Source organism: Oncorhynchus mykiss, chromosome 14, assembly GCF_057628025.1.
Source record: "Oncorhynchus mykiss isolate SJ-2025 chromosome 14, ASM5762802v1, whole genome shotgun sequence".
NCBI lineage: Eukaryota > Metazoa > Chordata > Actinopteri > Salmoniformes > Salmonidae > Oncorhynchus > Oncorhynchus mykiss.
The window spans coordinates 4,409,810-4,436,591 of NC_143035.1; the positions used below are offsets into that span (position 1 = coordinate 4,409,810).

Sequence of the window (26,782 nt, forward strand, 5' to 3'; positions counted from 1 at the left end):
TCCTGTCTGTACCGGACATTGTTAAAAAACAATGGCACCTGGGGCATGCAGACATCCTCCTGGCATGGCACTATCGGTGGTGCAGCAGGAAGCTATATGGAAGGCAAAAGCTGGACAGCACACCAACCCCAACTTGCACACCATGAGGAGGGGGAGGTTGACGGCCAGCAATTTTGGAGCAGTGGTTAGGTCCTAGCGTGCCAAAAAGGGTCCTCAGATCAGTTGCTGGACGGGGTGTTGTCTGTAAAGTGGGGGCACAGATAACGAAGAGGAGGACATCAATGGCTACAGGGATTGATGTGCAGGAGTCAGGGCCTTGGGTCACAGGGTCTGGGACCCTGGTGGCATCACCGGATGGTCTGGAGCGCAACACAGCAGTGGTGGTCAAGTGTCCATATGATGCAAGGGACTTTACCATTGAAGAGGTAGTGAGGTCAAAATATTTCTATATCCAGCCTCTGTAAAGACCATCCTTACTGGCACCAGGACTAAGGGCAGCTCCACTAATGGATCAGTGTTCTTGTTGCGCCTTCTGTCAGTACCTATTTTCATGGAAACCAATAGTCCAAAAATATTCCACATAGTTCATACACACACAGTAATGTAGTTCGCGTAAATTCAATCACAATGGCTGGTCTGAGTGCATATCCTCACACTTTTGTTAATTGCATTTTATCATGGGCACAGTGGGAATTTATATTATGTAAAGTTTAAAATTCAAAAAGGCACTCGCACATCTGTGCTATTTTATTTTGCAGGTGCATGGTAACAGTTGAATACGATGAGAAAAAAGAAGGAACCGGTCATGTTTAAATTATTTCATAGCCCCTTTGTTGTGTGGAGCTTCTTTTTCTGATGAATGCAGGATGGGAGAGAACGGGGAAAAGGGGGCATAAAGTCAAAATGTTGATGCATCTACAATATTGTTTCATATTTGATGAGTTACTGAGCTGTTCGTCCACAGGCTCGATGTGCAGTTATCTCCACAACTGGATCACACTGTCACAGGATGTCCATGAACCGGATGGTCTGAGGGATGCACTCCTGTTGGACTGGAAAGCAAAGAGACATTTGGTCAGTGGTGGGTCTTTTTCAATGCTGTATCAACATCTTTATCTGAACAGAAAATGCTTATTTTTTTTAATCATAACACAAACCCACCTTGGACAATGTGGTCCCTCAACACCCAATTCTCATGCCTCATTGTTTGTTCTTGATTCCCAATCAACAGCTACTTCTCTGATGAGTGGCTCTTGGAGGTTTACAAGCGCACAGCAAGTCTGCACCAGCACATTGCTATAACAATGCAGATAAGGTGGGAATCTCAGGATTTTAACACCTTTTAGTCAAGCATTTCCCCTCTCAACATGGATCCTGTTTCTCGCTATGTTTCTTGTGAGATGTACAGTATCTCACTTTGTGAACCTTCTGTGGTTCAGGAATGGAGGAATGTTAGCAGTGACTCCTGCAGGCATCAACTGCGCTAATGTGTCCTCAAGATGCACCTCAGTGAGAACATTCTGCAACTGTGCAGACAGCAGCCTCCTACATTATTCAGCAGCCGAGGGGCCTGAAACTTCATCGTCTGCCATGGTGGATGTGTCTGGGTCCTCCTCTTCTGCCATGGTGGATGTGTTTGAATCCTCCTCTTCTGCCATGGTGGATGTGTCTGGGTCCTCCTCTTCTGCCATGGTGGATGTGTCTGGGTCCCCCTCTTCTGCCATGGTGGATGTGTCTGGATCCCCCTCTTCTGTCATGGTGGATGTGTCTGGATCCCCCTCTTCTGTCATGGTGGATGTGTCTGGATCCCCCTCTTCTGCCATGGTGGATGTGTCTGGATCCCCCTCTTCTGCCATGGTGGATGTGTCTGGATCCCCCTCTTCTGTCATGGTGGATGTGTCTGGATCCCCCTCTACTGTCATGGTGGATGTATCTGGATCCCCCTCTTCTGTCATGGTGGATGTATCTGGATCCCCCTCTTCTGCCATGGTGGATGTGTCTGGATCCCCCTCTTCTGTCATGGTGGATGTATCTGGATCCCCCTGTTCTGCCATGGTGGATGTATCTGGATCCCCCTCTTCTGCCATGGTGGATGTGTCTGGATCCCCCTCTTCTGCCATGGTGGATGTATCTGGATCCCCCTCTTCTGCCATGGTGGATGTGTCTGGATCCCCCTCTTCTTCCATGGTGGATGTGTCTGGATCCCCCTCTTCTGCCATGGTGGATGTGTGTGGATCTTCCTCTTCTGCCATGGTGGATGTGTGTGGATCTTCCTCTTCTGCCATGGTGGATGTGTCTGGATCATTTTCTTCTGCCATGGTGGATGTGTGTGGATCCTCCTCTTCTGCCATGGTGGATGTGTGTGGATCTTCCTCCACTGCCATTGTGGATGTGTCTGGATCATTTTCTTCTGTCATGGTGGATGTGTGTGGATCCTCCTCTTCTGCCATGGTGGATGTATCTGGATAATTTTCTTCTGTCATGGTGGATGAGCTACCCTATCTGGTAAATACAGAGCCATTTCTCTTTCCCAACAGAAAATGACATCTGCCGACCCTTGTGTTGTCACTGGGTTTTTAGTCCGCGACAAAAAGATAAGTACATTTTACTAGCTACCTAGGTTGATTACTAAAATGGTAATATCTATATTTAAATACCATAACCCACATACTTGACTATAGTAAGTGTAACATTGACTCTGCACATCTAAAATCCTGCTATGTGGATGGGACATTTCTGCTGGGATGGAGGAATTATCTGGAATGCTGAACTATGTAGATGATCAGAACAGGGCACTATTTGCCCAAAGAGGTAAAGTATTGCGATAAACTATACAACTGTACTTCTGACTCTAATTATCAAGAGGAAAGTTAAAACCCTCAGCCGTGAGGTCACTGAGGAGGACCAACAGTGATCGTCTGAAAGGGACTGACATGCAGCGGTGTAACATAAGGATTTTGGGCACTGTCCAGCAGACCACGATTTCTACATTCAGGTCCAAAATCTGTGGCATGCGATGTTTGTAAAGACAACACTTCCCTGCTGTGTCAGGCAAGTTTGGCACATTTTCTGCTAGCCCAATCTGAAAAGTGCTAGACTTGGACTAACTTAATTTCCATCCCTGCTGACATTTATAACTGACTTCACAGGTAGTTTGACTAGTCCTGTACAACAGATGTACTAGTGGAACAAAAACATTTGTGTTTTGTATGGGAAACATTGAGCCCACAAGTCTTGTGAGTTAGCTAGCTAACTTTAGCTAATGTAGCTATCTAGCCAACCAAGGTCCCTAACTAGGTATCCCACCAGGCATTATTTAGCTAGCTAGCTAGTTAACTTTAGCTCACCGCCCGTGTAGACTTTTCTAAGTGGTGACTATCCTTGCCATGGGGCTGGTCTAACGTTAGCTAGCAAGTCTGACTACACGAACGGTAAGTTAACGTTAACTAGCTAGCTAAATATCCCTTCCCTGGTGGGCTAACGCTATTTGGCATGTCACCATGTGAAAAAGTAGCTGGCAGCTCACTAAAGCCTTGTCAATGAAAATGTTAACAGTCATTATGCTAGCCTATGCTGGTTTTATTTTTTCTTGTAAGGAAGTTTAATGTGTGTTGTACATGTAACTACAGTCTATCTAGCAAATTTTTAAAGGCATCTAACTAACCACAGATCTTTAACTTAACCAAAATTGCTCGTTAGCAGCTAGCAAACAGGGCTTACCTTATCACACGGCTCTAGCGACGCCTCTCGCTTACAGAGGTCGGAAAAGGATCAAATACACTTGTGCTTATCGGAGTAGTGGTTACAATCCGGTACGTAGCACAGAACCATCCTTGCTTCTGATCGACAGCGAGACCTAAGGTTAGCTAGTTCGCTACAAAGGCCAGAGGGTAATTTCATGCTAAGGTAGCTAGCTAGGTAATCTGAAATCTGAAAAATGCTAAACAAGAGTACACATGAGAAACACTATCAATTATTTACATGAGAAACTAAAAAGGTTATAATATCTACTTGCTAGGTTACTTGCTACTTGTCCATGAGTTCACATTGACAAATGTGCCTTAAGGGATGATGTTAAAGATTGCGACAAGATATGTAGTTCTGTATGTTAGCCACATTAGCATTTCGTTTTTAGGGGGTAATTACAGGTGAATATATTGATATATTTACCTATTCCAAGAGAGATTTGCTTGGTTATCAAGCATACACGAAACACAGACCTTATATGAAGTAGTTTGAAAATCCCTGACGCAAAAATGAATGGTGAAAAAATTATTACCACTAGGTATTATGAGTATTTTCACTCATACTGTGGTACTCAATTGGTTAACTATTTAACTAACTATTTAGCAGTCATCAGCCTTCAGAAAGTATATATACCCCTTGACTTATTCCACATTTTGTTGTGTTACAGCCGAAATTAAAAATGAATTAAATATTATTTTTTTAATCTCACCAATCTAAACACAATACCCCATAATGACAAAGTAAAAATATTATTTTAGAAACTCTTGCCAACTTATTGAAAATAAAATATAGAAATATCTAATTTACATAAGTATTCATACACAGAACGAATCCATGCAATTTATGTGACTTGTTAAGACAATTTTTACTCCTGAACTTATTTAGGCTTGCCATAACAAAGGGGTTGAATACTTATTGACTCAAGACATTTCAACTTTTCGTTCTTTATTAATTGGTAAAAATGTCAGGGGAAAAAATATTCGGTATTGTGTGTAGGCCAGTGACAACAAAAATCTTAATTTAATCCATTTTAAATTGAGGCTGAAACACAACAAAATGTGGAAAAAATCAAGGGGTGTGAATATTTTCTGAAGGCACTGTAGCTTGGGGGTTGAAGCTGTTCAGGGTCCTGTTAGTTCTGGACTTGCCGTGTGGTAGCTGAGAGAACCGTCCATGACTTGGGTGGCTGGAGTCTTTGACAATTTTTAGGGCCTTCCTCTGACACCGCCCGGTATAGAGGTCCTGGATGGCAGGGAGCTCGAGCCCCAGTGATGGATGTAGAAATCCATGAATGCACTTTGTTTCATGGTCATTTTTGTGGTAGGCCTAGGCGATCTGTTTGTAGGTGGGAAAAGACTACCGGAGCATTCATTGATTAATGAACCTCAACTAAACTTTATAAGAAATACTCAGACACGTTTTTTCACTTTCCAAACACATCATATTCATTATAAATCATTGAAATCCGAATTGTTTGTTGTCGCCATTGATCTCACCTGTCAGAGCGAGTTGGTAGGAGCCAGGGACTCCAAGGACAGTATCAGAGATGTTCCTCGTTGGATTTTTTGGGGGCCAAATGGCCACTTCTTTTTTTCAGGGAAAAAGATACCACTAGATGTCCCCATAGTTTAGGCTACTGCCAGCGTCCCACTGTAATTGGACACATAGGTTAAGTCAAGTTTAAAAGTTATTTACACTAGGCTACCTGAGCCCTATACTACGAATATAGTTTGAGGAGTTAGTGAGGTAACGTTGGTCAATTCTGAGTTCAACTTGGGATAACTGGTACCATGAAAGTGGCTCACCTTTTAGCCAGGTACTGAACATTTCTATGGCATTGAATCCTTCAGATCTAACCTAAAGGTGCCTGCCTACTAGGCTCGGTTTGCTCCTAGTAGAACTCGGCTAGGTGAAGCAAACATCTGTGCCTCGCATACTCTCCTAAAAGACTGCTTGAAAAAGGAGAAAAAACATCAATATTACTGTTTGTCCTCTTGCGAAGCTGTAGCAACAACAGTCAGTATACACAGTATACAAAATAGTCTGAATTAATCTAAGATAAATCTAGAAATCATAATTAATTTAGATGTTTTTGCTGAGGAGGTCTTAGTCTCGCAATTTTACATCTAACTAAGATGTTTGGTGCAGTATTTCTCAAGTGAAAACATTTGCCTGAAAACTAGTCATCTCTAGTTGAATGACAACAGACTACGTTCAACCAGTTTGCAAGTCGGAAGTTTCCGAGTTCCAACTAGCACATGAACCCGACAAAAGTTCCCACACTTACTAGGAGGAGTACTGTTGACCAATCACCAACGAAGGGGCGTAGACTTCGGCTACCAAACTTCGCATTGCCTCAAGAAAAAATGATGTGTGCAGGAACAGCTGGAAAAACACCAAAACAAACAAAAACATGTGTCATAAAATGAGCTATCTGTTTCCACTGGAAAGCATGTGACATGCAAACTACGGGCTAATTGACACATTCACATGCTAGTCAGAACTAGGAGATTCAAATTTCCGACATGCTGATTCGTTGAACGTGGCATGTGTATAACTACAACAAGGTATCAAGAGTTTAATAGTTCTAACTAGCACCTGAATGTGGCATAACTACACTGAACAAAAATATAAACCCAACATGTAAAGTGTTGGTCCCATGTTTCATGAGCTGAAATAAAAGATCCCAGAAATGTTCCATATGCACAAAAAGCTTCTCTCAAATGTTGTGCACAAATTAGTCTACATCCCTCTTAGTGATCATTTCTCCTTTGCCAAGATAATCCATCCACCTGACAGGTGTGGCACATCAAGAAGCTGATTGTCCCCCTTGTGCTGGGGACAATAAAAGGCAACTCTAAAATGTGAAGTTGTGTTTCACACAACACAATGCCACAGATGTCTCAAGTGTTGAGGGAGCGTGCAATTGGCATGCTGATTGCAGGAATGTCCACCAAAGCTGTTGCCAGATAATTAAATGTTAATTTCTCTACCCTAAGCTGCCTCCGACATCATTTTAGAGAATTTGGCAGTACGTCCAACCGGCCTCACAACTGCAGACCATGTGTATGGCGTTGTGTGGGTGAGTGGATTTCGGATGTCAACATTGTTAACAGAATGCCTCATGGTGGCGGTGGGGTTATGGTATGGACAGGCACAAGTTCCGGACAACGAACACAATTGCGTTTCATCGATGGCAATATGAATCCACAGAAGTACCTGGTCGAGATTCTGAGTCTCATTGTCGTCCCATTCATCCACCGCCATCACCTCATGTTTCAGCATTATAATGCACGTCCCCATTTCGCAAGGATCTGTACAAAATTCAGAAAATGGCCCAGTTCTTCCATGGCCTGCATACTCAACAGACATGTCACCCATTGAGCATGTGTACCCACAGCAACTATTAAAACCTTCTCCAACCAGAAACCGTGGATTGATGGCAGCATTACGGCAAAACTGAAAGCCCGAACCACTGCTTTTAATCAGGGCAAGTCGACCAGAAACATGACCGAATACAAACAGTGTAGCTATTCCCTCCGCAAGGCAATCAAACAAGCTAAGCGTCAGAGTATAGAGACAAAGTAGAGTCACAATTCAACGGCTCAGACACGAGAGGTACAGTATGTGGCAGGGTCTACAGTCAATCACGGACTACAAAAAGAAAACCAGTCCCGTCGCAGACCACAATGTCCTGCTCCCAGACAAACTAAACAACTTCTTTGCTCGCTTTGAAGACAATACAGAGCCAACGACACGGCCCACTACCAAAACCTGCAGGCTCTCCTTCACCGCAGCCAATGTGAGTAAAGCATTTAAATGTGTTAACCCTCGCAGGGCTGCCTGCCCAGAAGGCATCCCTAGCCGCGTCCTCAGAGCATGCGCAGACCAGCTGGCTGGTGTGTTTACGCACATAGTCAATCAATCATTATCCCAGTCTGCTGTTCCCACATGCTTCAAGAGGGCCACCATTGTTCCAGTTCCCAAGAAAGCTAAGGTAACTGAACTAAATGAAATCACCTCTGTCATCATGAAGTGCTTTGAGAGACTAGTTAAGGATCATATCACCTCCACCCTACCTGACACCCTAGATCCACTCCAATTTGCTTACCGCCCCAATAGGTCCACATACGACGCAATCACACTGCACATTGCCCTAACCCAAGAGGACAAGAGAAATACCTATGTAAGACTGCTGTTCATCGACTACAGCTTAGCATTTAAACCATAGTACTCTCCAAACTCGTCATTAAGCTCGAGACCCTTGGTCTTGACCCCGCAATGTGCAACTGGGTCCTGGACTTCCTGACGGACCGCCCCCAGGTGGTGATCATCTCCGCTGATCCTCAACACTTGGGCCCCACAAGGGTACGTTCTCAGCCCTCTCCTGTACTCCCTGTTCACCCATGACTGCGTGGCCATGCATGCCTCCGACTCAATCATCATTTTTGCAGACGACACTACAGTGCTAGGCTTGATTACCAACAACGACGAGATGGCCTACAGGGAGGAGGTGAGGGCCCTCGGAGTGTGGTGTCAGGAAAATAACCTCACACTCAACGTCAACAAAACTAAGGAGATGATTGTGGACTTCAGGAAACAGCAGAGGGAGCACCCCCCTATCCACATTGACGGGACAGTAGTGGAGAAGGTGGAAAGTTATAAGTTCCTCGGCATACACATCACGAACAAACTGAAATGGTCCACCCACACAGACAGCGTGGTGAAGAATGCGCAACAGCGCCTCTTCAACCTCAGGAGGCTGAAGAAATGCTGCTTGTCACCAAAAACACACAAACTTTTACAGATGCACAATCTAGAGCATCCTGTCGGGCTGTATCACCGCCTGGTACGGCAACTGCTCCGCCCACAACCGTAAGGCTCTCCAGAGGGTAGTGAGGTCTGCACAACGCATCACAGGGGGCAAACTACCTGCTCTCCAAGACACCTACACCACCCGATGTCGCAGGAAAGCCAAAAGGATCATCAAGGACAGCAGCCATGCGAGCCACTGCCTGTTCACCCCGCTATCATCCAGAAGGCGAGGTCAGTACAGGTGCATCAAAGCCGGGATCGGGAGACTGAAAAACAGCTTCTATCTCAGGTCCATCAGACTGTTAAACAGCCATCACTAACATTGAGTGACTGCTGCCAACATACTGACTCAATCTTTAGCCACTTTAATAATTACAATTTGGATGTAATAGTCACTTTAAACTATGCCACTTTATAGAATGTTTACAAACCCTACACGACTCATCTCATATTTATATACTGTACTCTATACCATCTATGCATCTTGCCTGTGCCGTTCAGCCATCGCTCATCCATATATATTTTTATGTACATATTCTTATTCATTCCTTTACACTTGTGTGTGTATAAGGTAGTTGTTGTGAAATTGTTAGATTACTTGTTAGATATTACTGCATGGTCGGAACTAGAAGCACAAGCATTTCGCTACACTCGCATTAACATCTGCTAACCATGTGTATGTGACAAATAAAATTGGATTTGATTTGTGGGACGCTCTGGATCAACATGTAGGACAGCGTGTTCCAGTTCCGGACAATATCCAGTAACTTCGCACAGCCATTGAAGAGGAGTGTGACAACATTCCAGAGGCCACACTCCACAGCCTGATCAACTCAATGTGAAGGAGATGTGTCGCACTGCATGGGGCAAGTGGTGGTCACACCAGATACTGAGTGGTTGTCTGATCCACGCCCCTACTTCTTTTTTTAAGTTATCTGTGACCAACAGATCCATATCTGTATTCCCAGTCATGTGAAATCTATAGATTAAAGGCCTAATGAATTTATTTAAATTGACTGATTTTGTTATATGAACTGTAACTCAGTAAAATCTTGGAAATTGTTGCATGTTGCGTTTATATTTTTGTTCAGTATACATTTATCCTGAATAAAGTTTCTGAGCAAGTTGAGGATCAATGTAATTAGATTCTCTCCCTCTCACATATTGCATTATTGTCCACGTAATTTGAGGGAGACAATTTATTAAAGATTTTATTAATGAATCAAATGTGTTTGTTTGTTAAAAAAAGAGCAATGTTAAAATACCTAACACATTACACATTTAGTAAAATCAAAGTTTATTTGTCATGTGCGCCGAATACAGTGAAATGCTTGCTTACAGGCTCTAACCAATAGTCCAAAAGAGGTGCTAGGTGAACAATAGGTAAGTAAAGAAATGGTTACGTTGAGGGATAGGTTGTTATTCTGGCACCACCCGGCCAGGTCTCTGACCTCATCCCTATAGGCTGTCTTGTCGTTGTTGGTGATCAGGCCTACCACTGTTGTGTCAACTGCAAACTTAATGATGGTGTTGGAGTTGTGCCTGGCCATGCAGTCTTGGGTGAACAGGGAGTACAGAAGGGGACTGAGCACGCATCCCTGTGGAGCTCCAGTGTTGAGGCTCAGAGCGGCAGATGTGTTGCTACCTACCCTCACCACCTGGGGGCGGCCCATCAGGAAGTCAAGGATCCAGTTGCAGAGTGAGGTGTTTAGTCCCAGGATACTTAGCTTAGTGATGAGCTTTGAGGGTACTATGGTGTTGAACGCCGAGCTGTGGTCAATGAACAGCATTCTCACATAAGTGTTTCTTTTGTCCAGGTGGGAAAGGGCAGTGTGGAGTGCAATAGAGATTGCATCATCTGTGGATCTGTTTGGGCGGTATGCAAGTTGGATTGGGTCTAGGGTTTCTGGGATAATGGTGTTGATGTGAGCCATTACCAACCTTTCAAAGCAAGTGGCTACGGACTTGAGTGCTACGGGTCTGTAGTCATTTAGGCAGGTTGCCTTTGTGTTCTTGGGCACAGGGACTATGGTGGTCTGCTTGAAACATGTTGGTATTACAGACTCAACCAGGGACGTGTTGAAAATGTCAGTGAAGACATCGGCCAGTTGGTCAGCACACGTCCTGGTAATCCATCTGGCCCCGCAGCCTTGTGTATGTTGACCTGTTTAAAGGTCTTACTCACGTCAGCTATGGAGAGCGTGATCACACAGTCGTCCGGAACAGCTGATGCTCTCATGCATGCCTCAGTGTTGCTTGCCTCGAAGCGAGCATAGAAGGTAGGCTCGTGTCACTGGGCAGCCCGTGGCTGCGCTTCCCTTTGTAGTCTGTAACAGTTTGCAAGCCCTGCCACATAAGATGTTGGAGCCTGTATAGTATGATTCAATCTTAGCCCTGTATTGACGCTTTGCCTGTTTGATTTTTCGTCGCAGGGCATAGCAGGATTTCTTGTAAGCTTCCGGGTTAAAGTCCCGCACCTTGAAAGCGACAGCTCTACCCTTTAGCTCAGAGTGAATGTTGCCTGTAATCCATGGCTTCTGGTTGGGGTATGTACGTACAGTCACTGTGAGGACGACGTCCTCGATGCACTTATTGATAAAGCCGGTGACTGATATGGTGTACTTATCAATGCAATCGGAAGAATCCCGGAACATGTTCCAGTCTGTGATAGCAAAACAGTCCTGTAGTTTAGCATCTGCTTCATCTGACCACATTTTTATAGACTGAGTCACTAGTGCTTCCTGCTTTAATTTTTGCTTGTAAGCAGGAATCAGGAGGATAGAGTGATGGTCAGATTTACCAAATGGAGTGTACGTGTTTCTGTGTGTGGAGTACAGGTGATCTAGAATTTTTTCCCTCTGGTTGCACATTTAACATGTTGATAGAAATTTTGTAGAACTGATTTAAGTTTCCCTGCATTAAAGTCTCTGGCTACTAGGAGCGCCGCCTCTGGGTGAGGGGTTTCCTGTTTGCTTATTTCCTTATACAGCTGACTGAGTGCGGTCTTAGTGCCAGCATCTGTCTGTGGTGGTAAATAAACAGCCACGAAAAGTATAGCTGAAAACTCTCTAGGCAAGTAGTGTGACCTGCAATTTATCACAATATACTCTACTTCAGGCGAGCAAAATCTAGAGACTTCCTTAGATTTCGTGCACCAACTGTTGTTTACAAATATGCACAGACCGCCTCCCCTTGTTTTACCGGAGTGTGCTGTTCTATCTTGCCGGTGCAGCGTATATCCAGCAAACTGAATATCCATGTCGTCATTCAGCCAAGATTCTGTGAAACATAGGATAATACAGTTTTTGATGTTCCGTTGGTAGGATATTCGTCATTGTACCCCGTCTCATTTATTGTCCAATGATTGCACGTTGGCGAGTATTATTGACGGTAACGGCAGCTTTCCCAGTCGCCTTCTCCGCTTCCTGACCAGGCATCTGGCTCTTTGTCTTCTGTACCTGCATCGCTTCCTCTTGCAAATAACGGGGATGTCGGCCCTGTGGGGTGTTTGGAGAATGTCTTGTGCGTCGTCCTTGTTGTAGGAAAAAATCTTTGTGTAATCCGAGATGAGTGATCTCTGTCCTGATATCCAGAAGCTCTTTTTTACCGTAAGATATGGTTGCAGAAACATTATGTACAAAATAATTACAAAAAACGCAAAAATCCCCACAAAATAGCACAATTGGTTGGGGCGCCCGTAAAACTGCTGCCATTTCTTCCAGCGCCATTTTGTAGAGAATGCATTTTGCATTACAAAACTTCACGCACAGTAAAACTTTTGTATGACTTACTACAATTATATTGTCAATATAATTATATTATCGATAGGAGTGGGGGAAAAAAGTGCCTGTGCACATCAAAGAGCACCAAAGTAATAAAATAAATACAGCACTAAAAGTCTTTCACATGATAGCCTGCTGAATTTGCAAGGTAACTTTTGTTTAATTTTGATTTCAGCACAAATAAAAATGTGGCACTGCTTGTCCATGGATCAAGGGGTAGACGTAACATAGTATGGTATGTGTTCATTTGTGGATATTGTCATGACTCTCTCTCTTGGGTGAGGATTATAGGCGCCAGATCAGCTTGACACAGGGCTGACAGATAGCCGGACCCCCACCTCTCCCACCAGAGTTTTATGACTTAACAACCAGATCGTAAATACCTGGCATAAACCCTCCCCTCTGCTCTGTAGTATTGAGTTAAAAATCCTTTGTGTGTAGAGAGACTGGCCTAAATACTTTAACATCAAAAGATTGGACATTAAAACAATATTTCTAACATAGAGAATGTGGGAAATTGTCGGGAGGGAACATGTCAGATCAGTTATTGTTTTGTGGTATCATTGAAGACATTGTAACGGAAACATTGTAACTTTAAGAGCTTTCACAATGTATATGTCAGAGTTACGTCTAAAGGTTGTAAAACTTATATGATTAAATATGAAACTATTTGTGAGAAGATGAAATGTGATTTTAGTCTTCTAAATTAGATAATTGTTTTCATGTAAAGTAACCACGCCACGTTAGCACAGACATTATGCCAAAAGGTTGGAACGCCCCTTTTTCCAGAGTGCTTATAAAAGGACTCCTAACAAAATTTACATTAGACTCTTATACGGACGGTAAGCCGGACGTCACAAATGGTTTAAAACTACAAGACCAGAAAGTGTGGAGCTGTGGTTACACGTGTAAAATGGTTAGACTCTACCAGACCAGAAAAAGGTCAACGTAAATATGTACATTGCATTACTAAATCCGAATAAGCGGTTGTTAGGGTGTTAAATATCCATACTTACGATGAACATATTATTCAACTGTATGTACGATAGTTGAATTCCTTTGTCTCTCCTTCTTCCGCTCTTTCTTTCCCCACCCCTTTCATTGTGTAACATGCCATCATATCGGGTTAGTCCACTAGGGACTTTTCATTGTATTATGTTAGTAATCAACATATAATCTATCCTGTGTGTGTGTTTATGTAATTCTGTGTGATTATTTAGTTAGTAAATAAATAAATAAGCCAATTTGTGTATTGCTGAATCATCATGCAGACTAGGGTTCGTGCAGATTTGAAGTCAATAACTTTCATAATGAGACTGATATGAGGTAACGATAATTCATGGATGACTAATAGGATAACGGTATATTCTGATATTCTCGAGTTAATTCGAGAAACGGTAACTCATTAAACAAACTTTTTCGGTGGTGCCCCAAGATTGATAATAAGTTCATTATTACGTGGTTAATTTAATCACGTCAACATTTAAACGTAGTTAATTGATTGTATAAAATAATCTTCGGTGCCTTAATGGTATTCATGTCACAACAATATCCATCATCCATTTCATCACTATGTTACGTATTACAATTCATTTGACATGTTAACCTTTCTGATCTCCCCATCCCGGATCCGGGTTCATGAATACAGACTCAAGCTCATTACCATAACGCAACGTTAACTATTCATGAAAATCGCAAATCAAATGAAATAAATATGCTAGCTCTCAAGCTTAGCCTTTTGTTAACAACACTGTCATCTCAGATTTTCAAAATATGCTTCTCAACCATTGCAAAACAATCATTTGTGTAACAGTATTGATGGCTAACGTAGCATTTAGCATTAGCATTCAGCTGGCAACATTTACACAAAAAAACAGAAAAGCATTCAAAAAAATCATTTACCTTTGAAGAACTTCAGATGTTTTCATTGAGGAGACTCTCAGATAGCAAATGTTCAGTTTTTCCTGAAAGATTATTTGTTTAGGACAAATCGCTCCGTTTTCTGCGTCACGTTTAGCTATGAAAAAAACCCTGTATCCAGGATTGTGTAAATCTATCAGCAAGCTCATTAGCATAACACAACGTTAACTATTTATGAAAATCGCAAATGAAATTAAATAAATATGCCATCTCTCAAGCTTAGCCTTTTGTAAACAACACTGTCATCTCAGATTTTCAAAATATGCTTCTCAACCATAGGAAAACAATCATTTGTGTAAAAGTAGCTAGCTAGAGTTAGCATTTCGCGTTAGCATTTAGCGTTAGCATTAGCGTTAGCATCCAGCACGCAACATTAACAAAAACATAAAAGCCTTCAAATAAAATCATTTACCTTTGAAGAACTTCTGATGTTTTCAATGAGGATACTCTCAGTTAGATAGCAGATGCTCAGTTTTTCCAAAAAGATTCCTTGTGTATTAGAAATAGCTCCGTTTTATACATCACATTTGGCTACCAAAAAAAATCCATAAATTCAGTCCTCAAAACGCAAACTTTTTTCCAAATTAACTCCATAATATCGACTGAAAACATGGCAAACGTTGTTTAGAATCAATCCTCAAGGTGTTTTTCACATATCTCTTCATTGATACATCGTTCTTGGAAACATGCTTTCTCTCCTGAATCCCAGGAGAAAATGCCTGCACCTGAAGATTACGCACAAATTTAGACAAAGGACACCGGGCGGACCTCTGGAAAATGTAGTCTCTTATGGCCAATCTTCCAATGATATGCCTACAAATACGTCACAATGCTGCTAAGACCTTGGGCGAACGACAGAAAGTGTAGGCTCATTCGTTGCGCAATCACAGCCATATAAGGAGAGAATGGAAAACAGAGCTTCAGAAATTCTGCTAATTCCTGGGTGATGCATCATCTTGGTTTCGCCTGTAGAATGAGTTCTGGGGCACTTACAGACAAAATCTTTGCAGATTCTGAAACTTCAGAGTGTTTTCTTTCCAAAACTGTCAAGAATATGCATAGTCGAGCATCTTTTCGTGACAAAATATCGCGCTTAAAACGGGAACGTTTTTTATCCAAAAATGAAATAGCGCCCCTAGAGCTCTAACTGGTTAAGAATTGCAATTTATGTAATATGTTTGTAATTGCAATTCGTACAATATGTTTTGAATTTGCAAAACATATATGTTACGAATTCCAATATATTGTGGCTAACATTAGCAAGTTGGCTACACTAACATTAGCTAGGTGGGTAATGCTAACGTTCCCTAGGTGGCTAACGCTAGCCATAAAAATAATGCCAGTTGATTCATGATTTCGACTGGGTGAGAATCGCTGCCTGCCTGTCTATCTCATCCAGACATGTTCATTACTATGGGACAGCTGGATATCAAATGTGAATATTAAAACAATGTTGCAAATGTCAGAGAGACAGACAGCAAGGTTTATACAGTCTTTCCGCTGTTGAAAACTAAATGTTAGTCTAAAAGAAATGTGAGATATTGTGCTTTTTATAGTGGAGATTAATTTTATATATTGCTTGGCTGGGCTGATGAGACAGTGGATTGCCGCAGTGAAATGGAACAGAGTAAATAGGTATTTTAATGTCATATATTTAGCCGGTAGTAACTTGTGGAACAGACAGCGAATGGGAATGCGGTTTTATATACAACCCACCTGTTGTATAATACACTATTATGAGTTCCCGGATTCAGTTTACTATGCTACGTTTAGTCTCTGAGACCAGGCTGCATGGTTTAGCATTGTATTAATTGAAGAGTTCGGCATTCGACTAGCCACCTGCAACATATGCGCAGTTATAAACCTGCTAGAGTTAGCAACAGGCAGACGAGCAATAGCTACGGTCGTAGTACAGATGGAGACTGATCTGCAATGTGAAGCTAACTAGCTTTAGAAACGCCTGAGTAGATCTAGCTTGCTTCGTAGTATACCACTCCGGTGAATGAGGGTTCAAAGACGAACAATAAGTGTTAAGGTGAGCGTGGGTTTTGTGACAGTGTCGCCGCAGTAGGCTATGTTACAGATTCTAAAAGCGATGTGATCTCTTTATCGCACAGTAGTTCCACAATATTATAGAGGATTATTTAATCCCCTAGGGTAAAGACAATTTTGGGTGCGCTGGTAAATTAACTGGCTATCTACTCGTTTTCAGAACACTCGTCTGTGTGCCAGAGCGCATAACAACTGATGCATTTAAGAATGCTCCACGCCCATTGACTATCGCCAGCGTCAGTAAACATCGTCAAAAAGCGTAAATCAATTGTTGCCAGCAGCACAGTTAGTCACCAACGCTCTAGATAACATGAAAACAGGCTAACCAGCTCTGCTAGTAGGTCAAATAACATGGTCAGAGTGAGGTGTTCTCTCATTTGTGTCTGGAAGTAGCTAACCAACGTTAGCCAGTTATCTTGGGTGCGTGACCACCGATCAGAATGCTCGCATCAACCCTACTCCTTGGCCAGAGAGTTCAGACCGAACGCGTCTTTCTTTTTTCCCAACGCAGTTAAGCCAAAACCACGCCCCGTGAATAACGGGGCGCTCTCCAAGTCCGGAAGTGGATATCACGTAGCGCGAAATTTCAGTCACTGATTAATAACATTTTCCCTTGAATTTCAAGATTGAAAAATTATAATAACACAATGTCGTGGACCGAGCTAGCCATTAACGTCCCTTAATGCTCAAAGATCGATTCAATGGCTGTAGCATAGCGTATTCGACTGAATAATTAGCTAATTCATATTTGAGAAATTATGAATAATAAGCAACTTTCAATTGAGGGAATTCAGCAGAGTTCTGAGAAATTTTGACAACTCATTGAAACTCTGAAAATAAATACATGGGCAAATGTTACCAAACGTGATGATAATAATAGGCCTGCATTAAGGTAGGTTTCTAATTGTTATATTACATTTTCCATCCTTACCTTGGAAGGTCACGGTCACTGATCGCCTGTGAGTGAGACAACGCTAGCTAGCCAATGGTTGCGTAGTAGAACGTCCCTCTGAATAACGGGGTGTGGTTTGGGATTAACTGCTTTGGGAGGAAGAAAGACTACAATGCTTTGAGCACAATCTGACACTGTAGAGTGAATTTAAGAACACACCCGTTGATTTCTCTGTGAGTGCTGATCTTGTAGTTGGAGTTGTGCTGTGAACTGTGGGAGTCCTACATCTTGTGCTCGAATAGCTACTTATCGAAAACCCTTCTCCTTATGTACTGTCTGGTTTTTAGCCATTAGTCGCCCACAAACTACTATTCCAACACTGTTTTAACGTTTGGAAACGTCTCGTTGTTTTTGAAACAATGATATCTTTCATATCAGCAAGAAATAATCTTTAACATAATAAATATACACTTAATGCTGCAGTTTTGGACAGATCTATACACTGTGTCTCCAGTTGACTAACTACATTTTCTCCACAGTTAGCTTAAACATAGGTGTTCGGAGCATGCTAGATGGCTAATTGGCACAGGTGGGGGTTGCCTCTTATCAGAGTGAAATATTTACACGCTCGCAAGCGTCTACGTGGCCAGATGCTAAAATAGAACTTGGTTCTATTTGTGACGCTCAAATCTCCTCATTGGTTTTTAGGAGCATATACCCACGTGGGTGATTGAAAGATGAACTGACATCCACACTCCAGTCGGGTAATGCACCGTAAAGTTGGTTGCCAACCACCATATGAAGTCCAATGAAGAAGAAAAAGCCTGAAGGAAGAAGAGATGACGAGAAATGAATTCGGTTTATTGTTTTATCTGTGGATTAATTGTCGGAGTAGAGGACCTTGTGCATTTCAGGTAAAATATCAACACAATATTTATATCCCAGGACAAATTAGTTAGCAACAGCAAGCTAGCTAGTTAAATTGCCATACATGTTTAATGCTTTTCGACCTATCCCCAAATTAATATAAATGGTTCAGAGTTTGTTTTGATATTTCAACCTGCATGTCCTGATCGCACATGCGCGAGCGGTTTGGTCAGCATGTAAGGCTCAGCATTCCCGAACAGTCCCATTACAAATCAGAATGTTGAACAAACTTCATTTCAACTTTATTTATACCTGACGATTTTTGTCCCTATTTCTGAGGTAATCTGATACAAAATATCCACAGGCAAGTGTTATCAACCCGACCTTCAGTACACTGGCCTGAGGGAAGGTTGGCTCATAATAATGGCTGAAATGGAGTCAATGGAATGATTCCAGCCATTACACTCCACTCCAGCTATTATTAAGAGCCGTCCTGCCTTCAGCAGCCTCCACTGGCTTGTCTGTATATCAGTTTCAGTGGCGACCCGTCATTCAGGGCAGAACCCCACCTGATTTGAGCCCCACATTTTGTCATCATCTCACTTTCAAAGTCTTAGCTAGCAGTCATCATCATGAATCAAGTCGACAATCTACTGGAAAATCGTTTTAATCCTTGTCATATGAAGAGAAATAATGAAGAGAAATTATAGATAAAGTGCTCATCGGCCATTGGACATAAAGATTACACAAGTTGGAAAAATGTCAACAATATTTATGTCAGGAAGGAGTCAGTGGCTAACTGCAAGCATTGCAAAGCAACCACTAACAATTCAATGGAGTGGCTGTGTTCCGCCATACCACGGTTGCCCTTAGTTTGAAGATATAATCTGGAGACATGGAGAATACACCTCTCTTTAGCTATTATACTCTAATTCCACCTATTTCATAACTTGATCCTCCTTAATTTACTACTTACAGTTGAAGTCGGAAGTTTACATACAATTAGGTTGGAATCATTAAATTGTTTTTCAACCACTCCACAAATTTCTTGAAAACAAACTATAGTTTTGGCAAGTCAGTTAGGACATCTACTTTGTGCATGACACAAGCAATTTTTCCAACTATTGTTTACAGACAGATTATTTCACTTATAATTAATTGTATCACAATTCCAGTGGGTCAGAAGTTGACCCACTGAGTTGACTGTGCCTTTAAACGACTTGGAAAATTCCAGAAGATGATGTCATGGCTTTAGAAGCTTCTGATATGCTAATTGACATCATTTGAGTCAATTGGAGGTGTACCTGTGGATGTATTTCAAGGCCTACCTTCAAATTCAGTGCCTCTTTGCTCGACTTCATGGGAAAATCAAAAGGAATCAGCCAAGACATCAGCTTTCTGTCTCCTAGAGATGAACGTACTTTGGTGCGGAAAATGAAAATCAATCCCAGAACAACAGCAAATTATCTTGTGATGATGCTGGAGGAAACAGGTACAAAAGTATCTATATCCACAGTAAAACGAGTCCTATATCAACATAACCTGAAAGGCCGCTCAGCACGGAAGAAGCCATTGCTCCAAAACCGCCATTAAAAAAAGCCAGACTACGGTTTGCATCTGCACATGGGGACGAAGCTTGTACTTTTTGGAGAAATGTCTGGTCTGATGAAACAAAAATAGAACTGTTTTCCATAATGACCATCGTTATGTTTGGAGGAAAAAGGGAGAGGCTTGCATGCCGAAGAACACCATCCCAACCGTGAAGCACGGGGGTGGCAGCATCATGTTGTGGGGGTGCTTTGCTGCAGGAGAGACTGGTGCACTTCACAAAATAGATGGCATTATGAGGATGGAAAATTATTTGGATATTTTGAAGCAACATCTCAAGACATCAGTCAGGAAGTCTAAGCTTGGTCGCAAATGGGTCTTCCAAATGGACAATGACCCCAAGCATACTTCCAAAGTTGTGGCAAAATGGCTTAAAGACAACAAAGTCAAGGTATTGGAGTGGCCATCACAAAGCCCTGACCTCAATCCTATAGACTAAATCCTGTGGGCAGAACTGAAAAAGCGTGTGCGAGCAAGGAGGCCTACAAACCTAACTCAGTTACACCAGCTCTGTCAGGAGGAATGGTCCAAAATTCACCCAACTTATTGTGGGAAGCTTGTGGAAGGCTACCAGAAACGTTTGACCCAAGTCAAACAATTTAAAGGCAATGCCACCAAATACTAATTGAGTGTATGTAAACTTCTGACCCACTGGGAATGTGATGAAAGAAATAAAAGCTGAAATAAATCATTCTCTCTACTGTTATTCTGACATGTCACATTCTTAAAACAAAGTGGTGATCCTAACTGACCTAGGCAGGGAATGTTTACTAGGATTAAATGTCAGGAATTGTGTCAAACTGAGTTTAAATGTATTTGGCTAAGGTGTATGTAAACTTCCGACTTCAACTGTATACTAGTACTACAATCTACTGCTGTAGAAGTAGTAGGCCTACTGTAATTCTTCTACAATCTGCTATACTGTACATTGAAATGGGCCATGACCTAAACAAAGTAAAAAAGGAAGATAATCATGATGTGATGAGTGGAGGATATTTAGTCTGAAACATATTTTTATCCTCTGATCATTAGGACCGACCCATCAGCCATTCAGTATCCTGCTATCCCTGGAATCCAAGTTTCCTCCCTTGGTCAATGGAATATATTTAAGTTTTAACACATTATTGCTGTTTCCTGTTGTAAAATTAGCAATGAGTTATCACCTGTACTTGTTTAACAACTACAAGTCATCACAATGATGACTGAACTGTTAATTAATCAATTTACGCAGCATTCCTTGGCCCAGTTCCAATGTTATCAACTCGGATCCATTTTCTTTCAGTGCTTGTGAGTTCCTTGTTGGGCCTGAAATGTTTGTTAGTTGAATTGTTTCTCTGTAAATAACTGACAAATTGCGTCACCCTCAAGATAAACATTTACTGTAAACTCCATATGATTTTGTCTTGTACTCACACATTTCTAAATTCTTACAAGTGGAAAATCTTTACCATTACTTGGGTGGCAATTGGCATTGAATTCCCTATGAGCTTTTGTTTCCTGTGAGAAAACATCAATCTGCATGGTGCTGTCTCTCTACTGGCGGGCCATCCTTTCTTCTTGAATGGGTGCCAGCCAATGAGCTTCCTCCTGAGCAGGCGTCCTTCCCTTTTCACCGGCTGCTGCAGTCAATCAGCTTATTCAGCACAGAGAGGATATGTGCTGTGTGTGTGCTCAGGCCTTTCCACACTGCTAAAAGCCTACAACCTCCCTATCTGCCTCCCACTTTACCCCAACAAACATCCCATGCCGCTGACCCTCCCATCCCCCATTCCCCCACAAGCCTCCACTCACACCCATGCCACAGCTCTGTTAGTGAGTGAGTCAGTGGAGAAAGTTACACCAGTCTCTATGTTGGTGTGTTTGCCAGGCACTCGACGGCAACAACCGCAGCACAATCCTTTGGCCCGCCAGCCCTGCTGAGTCTGATCCCAGGCCTCTTCTCAAGGTAATATGCTTTAATGGTTGTTTTCTGCTTGGCACTGTCACTGAGAACCTGATATTTTCAGCCTGAGGTGAGGTTGTTGTTGTTGATGTTGGATTATTAAACTAGTAATCCAGAGACCTGTTTTGTAATGGTGGTGTGTATGTAATCTCTGTATTTCTAACCACTTTTATTAATTAACATTATGACTCATTAGGTAGATCACTTTGTTTTGATAGCTGTGGTTCACCACTGAACAAAAAAGTTAAGTCAACATTTTTTTCAAGTAATTTCGCTGCTGAATCGCAACCACTGACTGTCACTCCACACATTTCTAGTCAGTATTCCCATAACATGAATGAGTCAAAGACGGTGCCTATAGTGCCTTCAGAAAGTATTCACACCCCTTGACTTCATCCACATTTTGTTGTGTTACAGCCTGAGTTTATATAGATTAAATTGAGATTTTTTTTGTCACTGGTTTACACACAATACACCATTTATGGCAAGCCTAAATAATAATAATAAAAATGTGCTTAAGTTGCATGGACTCACTCTGTGGGCAATAATAGTGTTTAACATGATTTTTGGATGACTACCTCCTCTCTACCCCACACATACAATTATCTGTAAGGTACCTCAGTCGAGCAGTGAATTTCAAACACCGATTCAACCACAGACCAGGTAGGTTTTTCCAATGCCTCGTAAAGAAGGGCACCTATTGGTACAGTAGATGGGTTAAAAAAACAGACATTGAATATCCCTTTGAGCATGATGAAGTTAATTACACTTTGGATGGTGTATTAATACAACCAGTCACTTCAAAAATACAGGCGTCCTTCCTAACTCAGTTGCTGGAGAGGAAAGTAACCACTCTGGGATTTCACCATGAGCCCAATGGTTACTTAAAATGGTTAGAGTTTAATGGCTGTGATTAGAGAACTGAGAATGGATCAACAACATTGTAGTTACTCCACAATACTAACCTAATTGACTGAGTGAAAAGGAAGCCCGTACAGAATAAAAAAGTATCCAAAACATGCATCCTGTTTGCAAAAAGGCACTACTGCAAAAAAGCAATACTACTGCAAAAAAAGCAATACTACTGCAAAAAGACAAAGACACTACTGCAAAAAGGCAAAGGCACTACTACAAAAAGGCAAAGGCACTACTGCAAAAAGGCAAAGGCACTACTGCAAAAAGGCAAAGGCACTACTGCAAAAAGGCAAAGGCACTACTGCAAAAAGGCAAAGGCACTACTGCAAAAAGGCAAAGGCACTACTGCAAAAAGGCAAAGGCACTACTGCAAAAAGGCAAAGGCAATACTACTGCAAAAAGGCAATACTACTGCAAAAAGGCAATACTACTGCAAAAAGGCAATACTACTGCAAAAAGGCAATACTACTGCAAAAAGGCAATACTACTGCAAAAAGGCAATACTACTGCAAAAAGGCAATACTGCAAAAAAAAAAAAAATATGGCTAAGCAATTCACTTTTTGTTCAAAATACAAAGTGTTATGTTTGGGACAAATCCAATACAACACATTACTGAGTACTGCTCTCCATATTTTTCAAGCATAGTGGGGGCTGGATCATGTTATGGGTATGATTGTAATCGGTAAAGGAAATGTAATCTCCATCACCGCTCCAACATCAACATATTATGTGAAAATGTCACGTCTATATTTTTTTTTGTAAAAAAGAGTGTAAGAAAGCTGTTTACAGTGACATCCACCAATTAAAAGGCAATGCCTATGCACACCGATGTCATTGGAAACACTACAAAACTTTGAAACGTGCCATTTTCACATGTTTACGTTGGTGGTGCTGGAGATGATTAAGTAAAAAATTGGTGACATTTACCTTTATTAAGGACTGGGGAGATCTTTGGGATAAAAAAATGTATGGAATGGAGCTAAGCACAGGCACATTCTTAGAGGAGAACCTGGTTCAGTCTGCTTTCCACCAGACACTGGGAGATGAATTCACCTTTCAGTAGGACAATAACCTAAAACACAAGGCCAAGTCTACGCTGGAGTTGCTTACCAATAAGACAGTGAATATTACTGACCGAGTTACAGTTTTGACTTAAATCTACTTGAAAATCTTTGGCACGACCTTGGAAAGGGTTGTCTAGCAATGATCAGCGACCAATTTGACAGAGCTTGAACATTTTGAAAAGAATAATGGGCAAATGTTGCACAATCCACGTGTGGAAAGCTCTTAGAGACTTACACAGAACGACTCACAGCAGTAATCGCTGCTAAAGGTGATTCTTCAAAGTATTGACTCTGGGTTGAGTACCTAAATTTGATATTTCTTTTTTTTAATACATTTTCAAACACTTCTAAACATGTTTTGACTTTCTCATTATGTGGTATTGTGTGTAGATGGGTGATAAAAACAACAACAATTTAATACATTTTGAATTCAGGCTTTAACACAACAATGTGGAATAAGTCAAGAGGTTTGAATACTTTCTCAAGGCACTGTAAACCTGATTACATTGATTGATTGAAATCTGCTCAAAATGGAAATTGCTTTAGCAGCAACAGCTTTGTAAAAGCAGGACCATGTTGTGCGAACACATGGTGTTCCAGCTCAAAGGGCAGGAAACAATGCAGAGTATAAGCCATTCAGACCCACTATAATAGCCCTGCCACTGGCTGCTACTACTGGGTGGGATATAGACCTCAGGCCCCACATGGAGCTAACCCTCTATTTCTCTGACAGACAGCCTCAGCATGGAAAGCCCAGTGAGGGCTGAGCCAGCTACCCCAACCCTGGCTCCCCCAGCTCCACGAAACCATACTCCTTCTCTAAGTCCCAGAGCTGAGGCCAAAGAGAAGAGGTCGGAGGTGAGCGAGGGAACAGCGGATGAGTGTGAGGCAGTGGACACAGAGGGGGACCCTATATGTCTCTCGCTGTTATCAAAGATGACTGTGTTTGTGGAGGCGCCAGCAGAGGATGCATCAGAGAAGGCTGCGGCTGAGGAGGTTGCAGCCAAGGAGAGGGCTGAGAGAGAGGCTCAGAGGCAGCTCCTGGCCACAGAGGAGCTGATCTACACAGAGAGGAACTACCTGAGACTCCTCCAGGTCTGCACCTGCACCATCAGGAGCAACCTGCAGAAACTACAGGTACTTCTACTGCACCACTGCACAGGGCTAGGAGTTTCCTGACCATGTGACTTGACCGGGGAAAACTATGGACCCTAGTGGGTCTAAAGTCAATAGACAAATCTCTAAGGAATGGTTATCTTGAAGCACCAGGCAATATTTCCTTTCCTGTCTCTGAAGGTATTTAAATTGCCATATCATCAAATGTATTTGAATAAAAGGTTGTGCTTAAAATGAGTCTCGTAAAAACAGGATGAAATCACATTTTATGGGCTGGAAGGCAAGCCTGTCTATGCATCAGCCAGTGGTAATGATGAGGAGGGCTACTGTTGGTGGACGGACGGAAAGAGGGAGGAGGATGCAGAGGGTGAGAGACAGGGAGGAGAAGGGATAGAAAGGTGGATAGGAGGAGGAGGTAGAGTAGTGGTGGGTGAATGATTCCCTTTGTGGAAAAGTAAAGTCGTTATGATAAATGGTGTACCATCCTCCCCACCACAGCCTCAGCTGCCTAACCTGGACAGCATGTTCCTGTACATAGAGGAGGTGATTGATGTGTCGGGACGCCTCCTCAGCCTCCTGGACCAGAAGCAGGTCACGCCCCATGATCCTCTCTTCCTGGAGACCCTGTGTAAGTAGCAACAATACAGTAATAATAACAATATATTCAATTTAGCAGATTATTTTATCAAAATCATTTACTAATGGGTGGCCGTGGGAATCGAACCCACATTCCTGGCATTGCAAGCGCCATGCTCTACCAACTGAGCCATACAGGAGCATACTGCAGGACTGTTACCATGGCGGTCTACCTTCACACCTCAAACATACACTATCACACCTAGTGATTCTTACTCACAGGTACTTAGTAACATATTCACACCTGCACCACCCCACCTACTAATTCTATGGGGCTATTCAAGAATAGGCTCACGTCAACCACCTCTGTTTCACAGGACTATTGGTACCAGCTGCTTCTCATTATGTGTACTACATACCTGCGTGTATTAAAAGCCTATTAGCACATTTCCCTCCGTGGTGTTGCAAACCAAACACTTCATACAGTACACCTTGCAGTCACGCTGCTTGGAGAGGTCAGCAAAATAATGGGAAAAACAAACTCCCTCTCTCTGTTGCGACCTTGTTTGCCCTTTCTATATTTCAATGTGGAGTAAACAAGAGTGCCGGCGTGTCAGAGTTCCTTTTTTCCATTATTTAGTTGACCTCGCTCAGCAGCTGGACGGCTAGGTGTTCAAACATTCATCTCTTCTGCAGAGCTCTAACCTGCAAGAATGGTTAGAGAGACAAATATACACTGAGTGTAGAAAACACTTCTATCACAGACTGATCAGGTGAATCCAGGTGAAAGCTATGCTCCCTTATTATCACTTGTTAAATCTCTGCGTTATCGGGAAAAGGCTCGTAAGTAAGCATTTCACGGGAAATTCTACACCTGTTCTATTCGGAGCATGTGACAAATCACCTTAGCAACGCTCCATGGGGACGGATGAAGGACCCGCATGGGAGGCATAAATGTACATTAATGTCACGTCATAAATACTTGATTCATATTCCCTTCAGGTGACGCCTTCCTCAGTCTATCAACAGACATAGAGTTGGCTTACAAGGAGTACCTGTCCAACTACAACACCGTCACAGCGTTAGAGAACAGCTACAAACAGAAAGAACCCCTGTGGACTGAGATGGTGAAAGTCATCAAGTCCTCAGCGTACGTTTATCTCTCTCTCTCTGCATTTCTGTTCCTATCCTGGCCCCAAATCTATGGTCGTTTTCATGCCAAACACCCAATAGGGCATACAGCACAAACCCGTCTGGGTCCAGGCTAACTTTTGTTCACAATGAAATACAATGTCCATCCTTCAGTATTGTCACAGTATATGTGTTGATACAGGCCAGAGGTGAATGTATGTACCTTTGTCTCACTTTCTGTATTCCTGTTCGTACCATACATTGTCTCTATTGTCCAATTGAAATACAATACTGAAATTGCCCTTAATATCACACCCCATTTAAAAAAAAATGTTTTACGGATGTCAAAATGCA

At 42.2% G+C, this 26,782-nt stretch overlaps 2 protein-coding genes across 3 annotated transcripts in view; one reads left to right on the forward strand and one right to left on the reverse strand.

The window, feature by feature from the left end:
• Positions 1 to 1,460: 1,460 nt before the first annotated feature.
• Positions 1,461 to 2,252, reverse strand: LOC149978248 (uncharacterized). The gene has a single exon (XM_090198174.1). It carries the CDS (start codon positions 2,250 to 2,252, stop codon positions 1,551 to 1,553), a length of 702 nt encoding a protein of 233 aa, XP_090054300.1. The 3' UTR covers positions 1,461 to 1,550.
• A 13,897-nt stretch (positions 2,253 to 16,149) lies between these two features.
• Positions 16,150 to 26,782, forward strand: part of LOC110488578 (rho guanine nucleotide exchange factor 37) — a 28,518-nt gene continuing 17,885 nt past the window's right edge. The window contains exons 1-5 of one of the 2 annotated variants that reach the window (XM_021560847.3): positions 16,150 to 16,299; positions 21,551 to 21,628; positions 24,339 to 24,742; positions 25,220 to 25,349; positions 26,300 to 26,447. In XM_021560847.3, coding sequence (XP_021416522.2) covers positions 24,350 to 24,742; positions 25,220 to 25,349; positions 26,300 to 26,447 — 671 coding nt within the window. In that variant the 5' untranslated portion in view covers positions 16,150 to 16,299; positions 21,551 to 21,628; positions 24,339 to 24,349. Of the gene's footprint in view, positions 16,300 to 21,319; positions 21,629 to 24,338; positions 24,743 to 25,219; positions 25,350 to 26,299; positions 26,448 to 26,782 lie in introns of those variants that run through there. The other variant, XM_021560845.3, reaches the window with a different exon arrangement.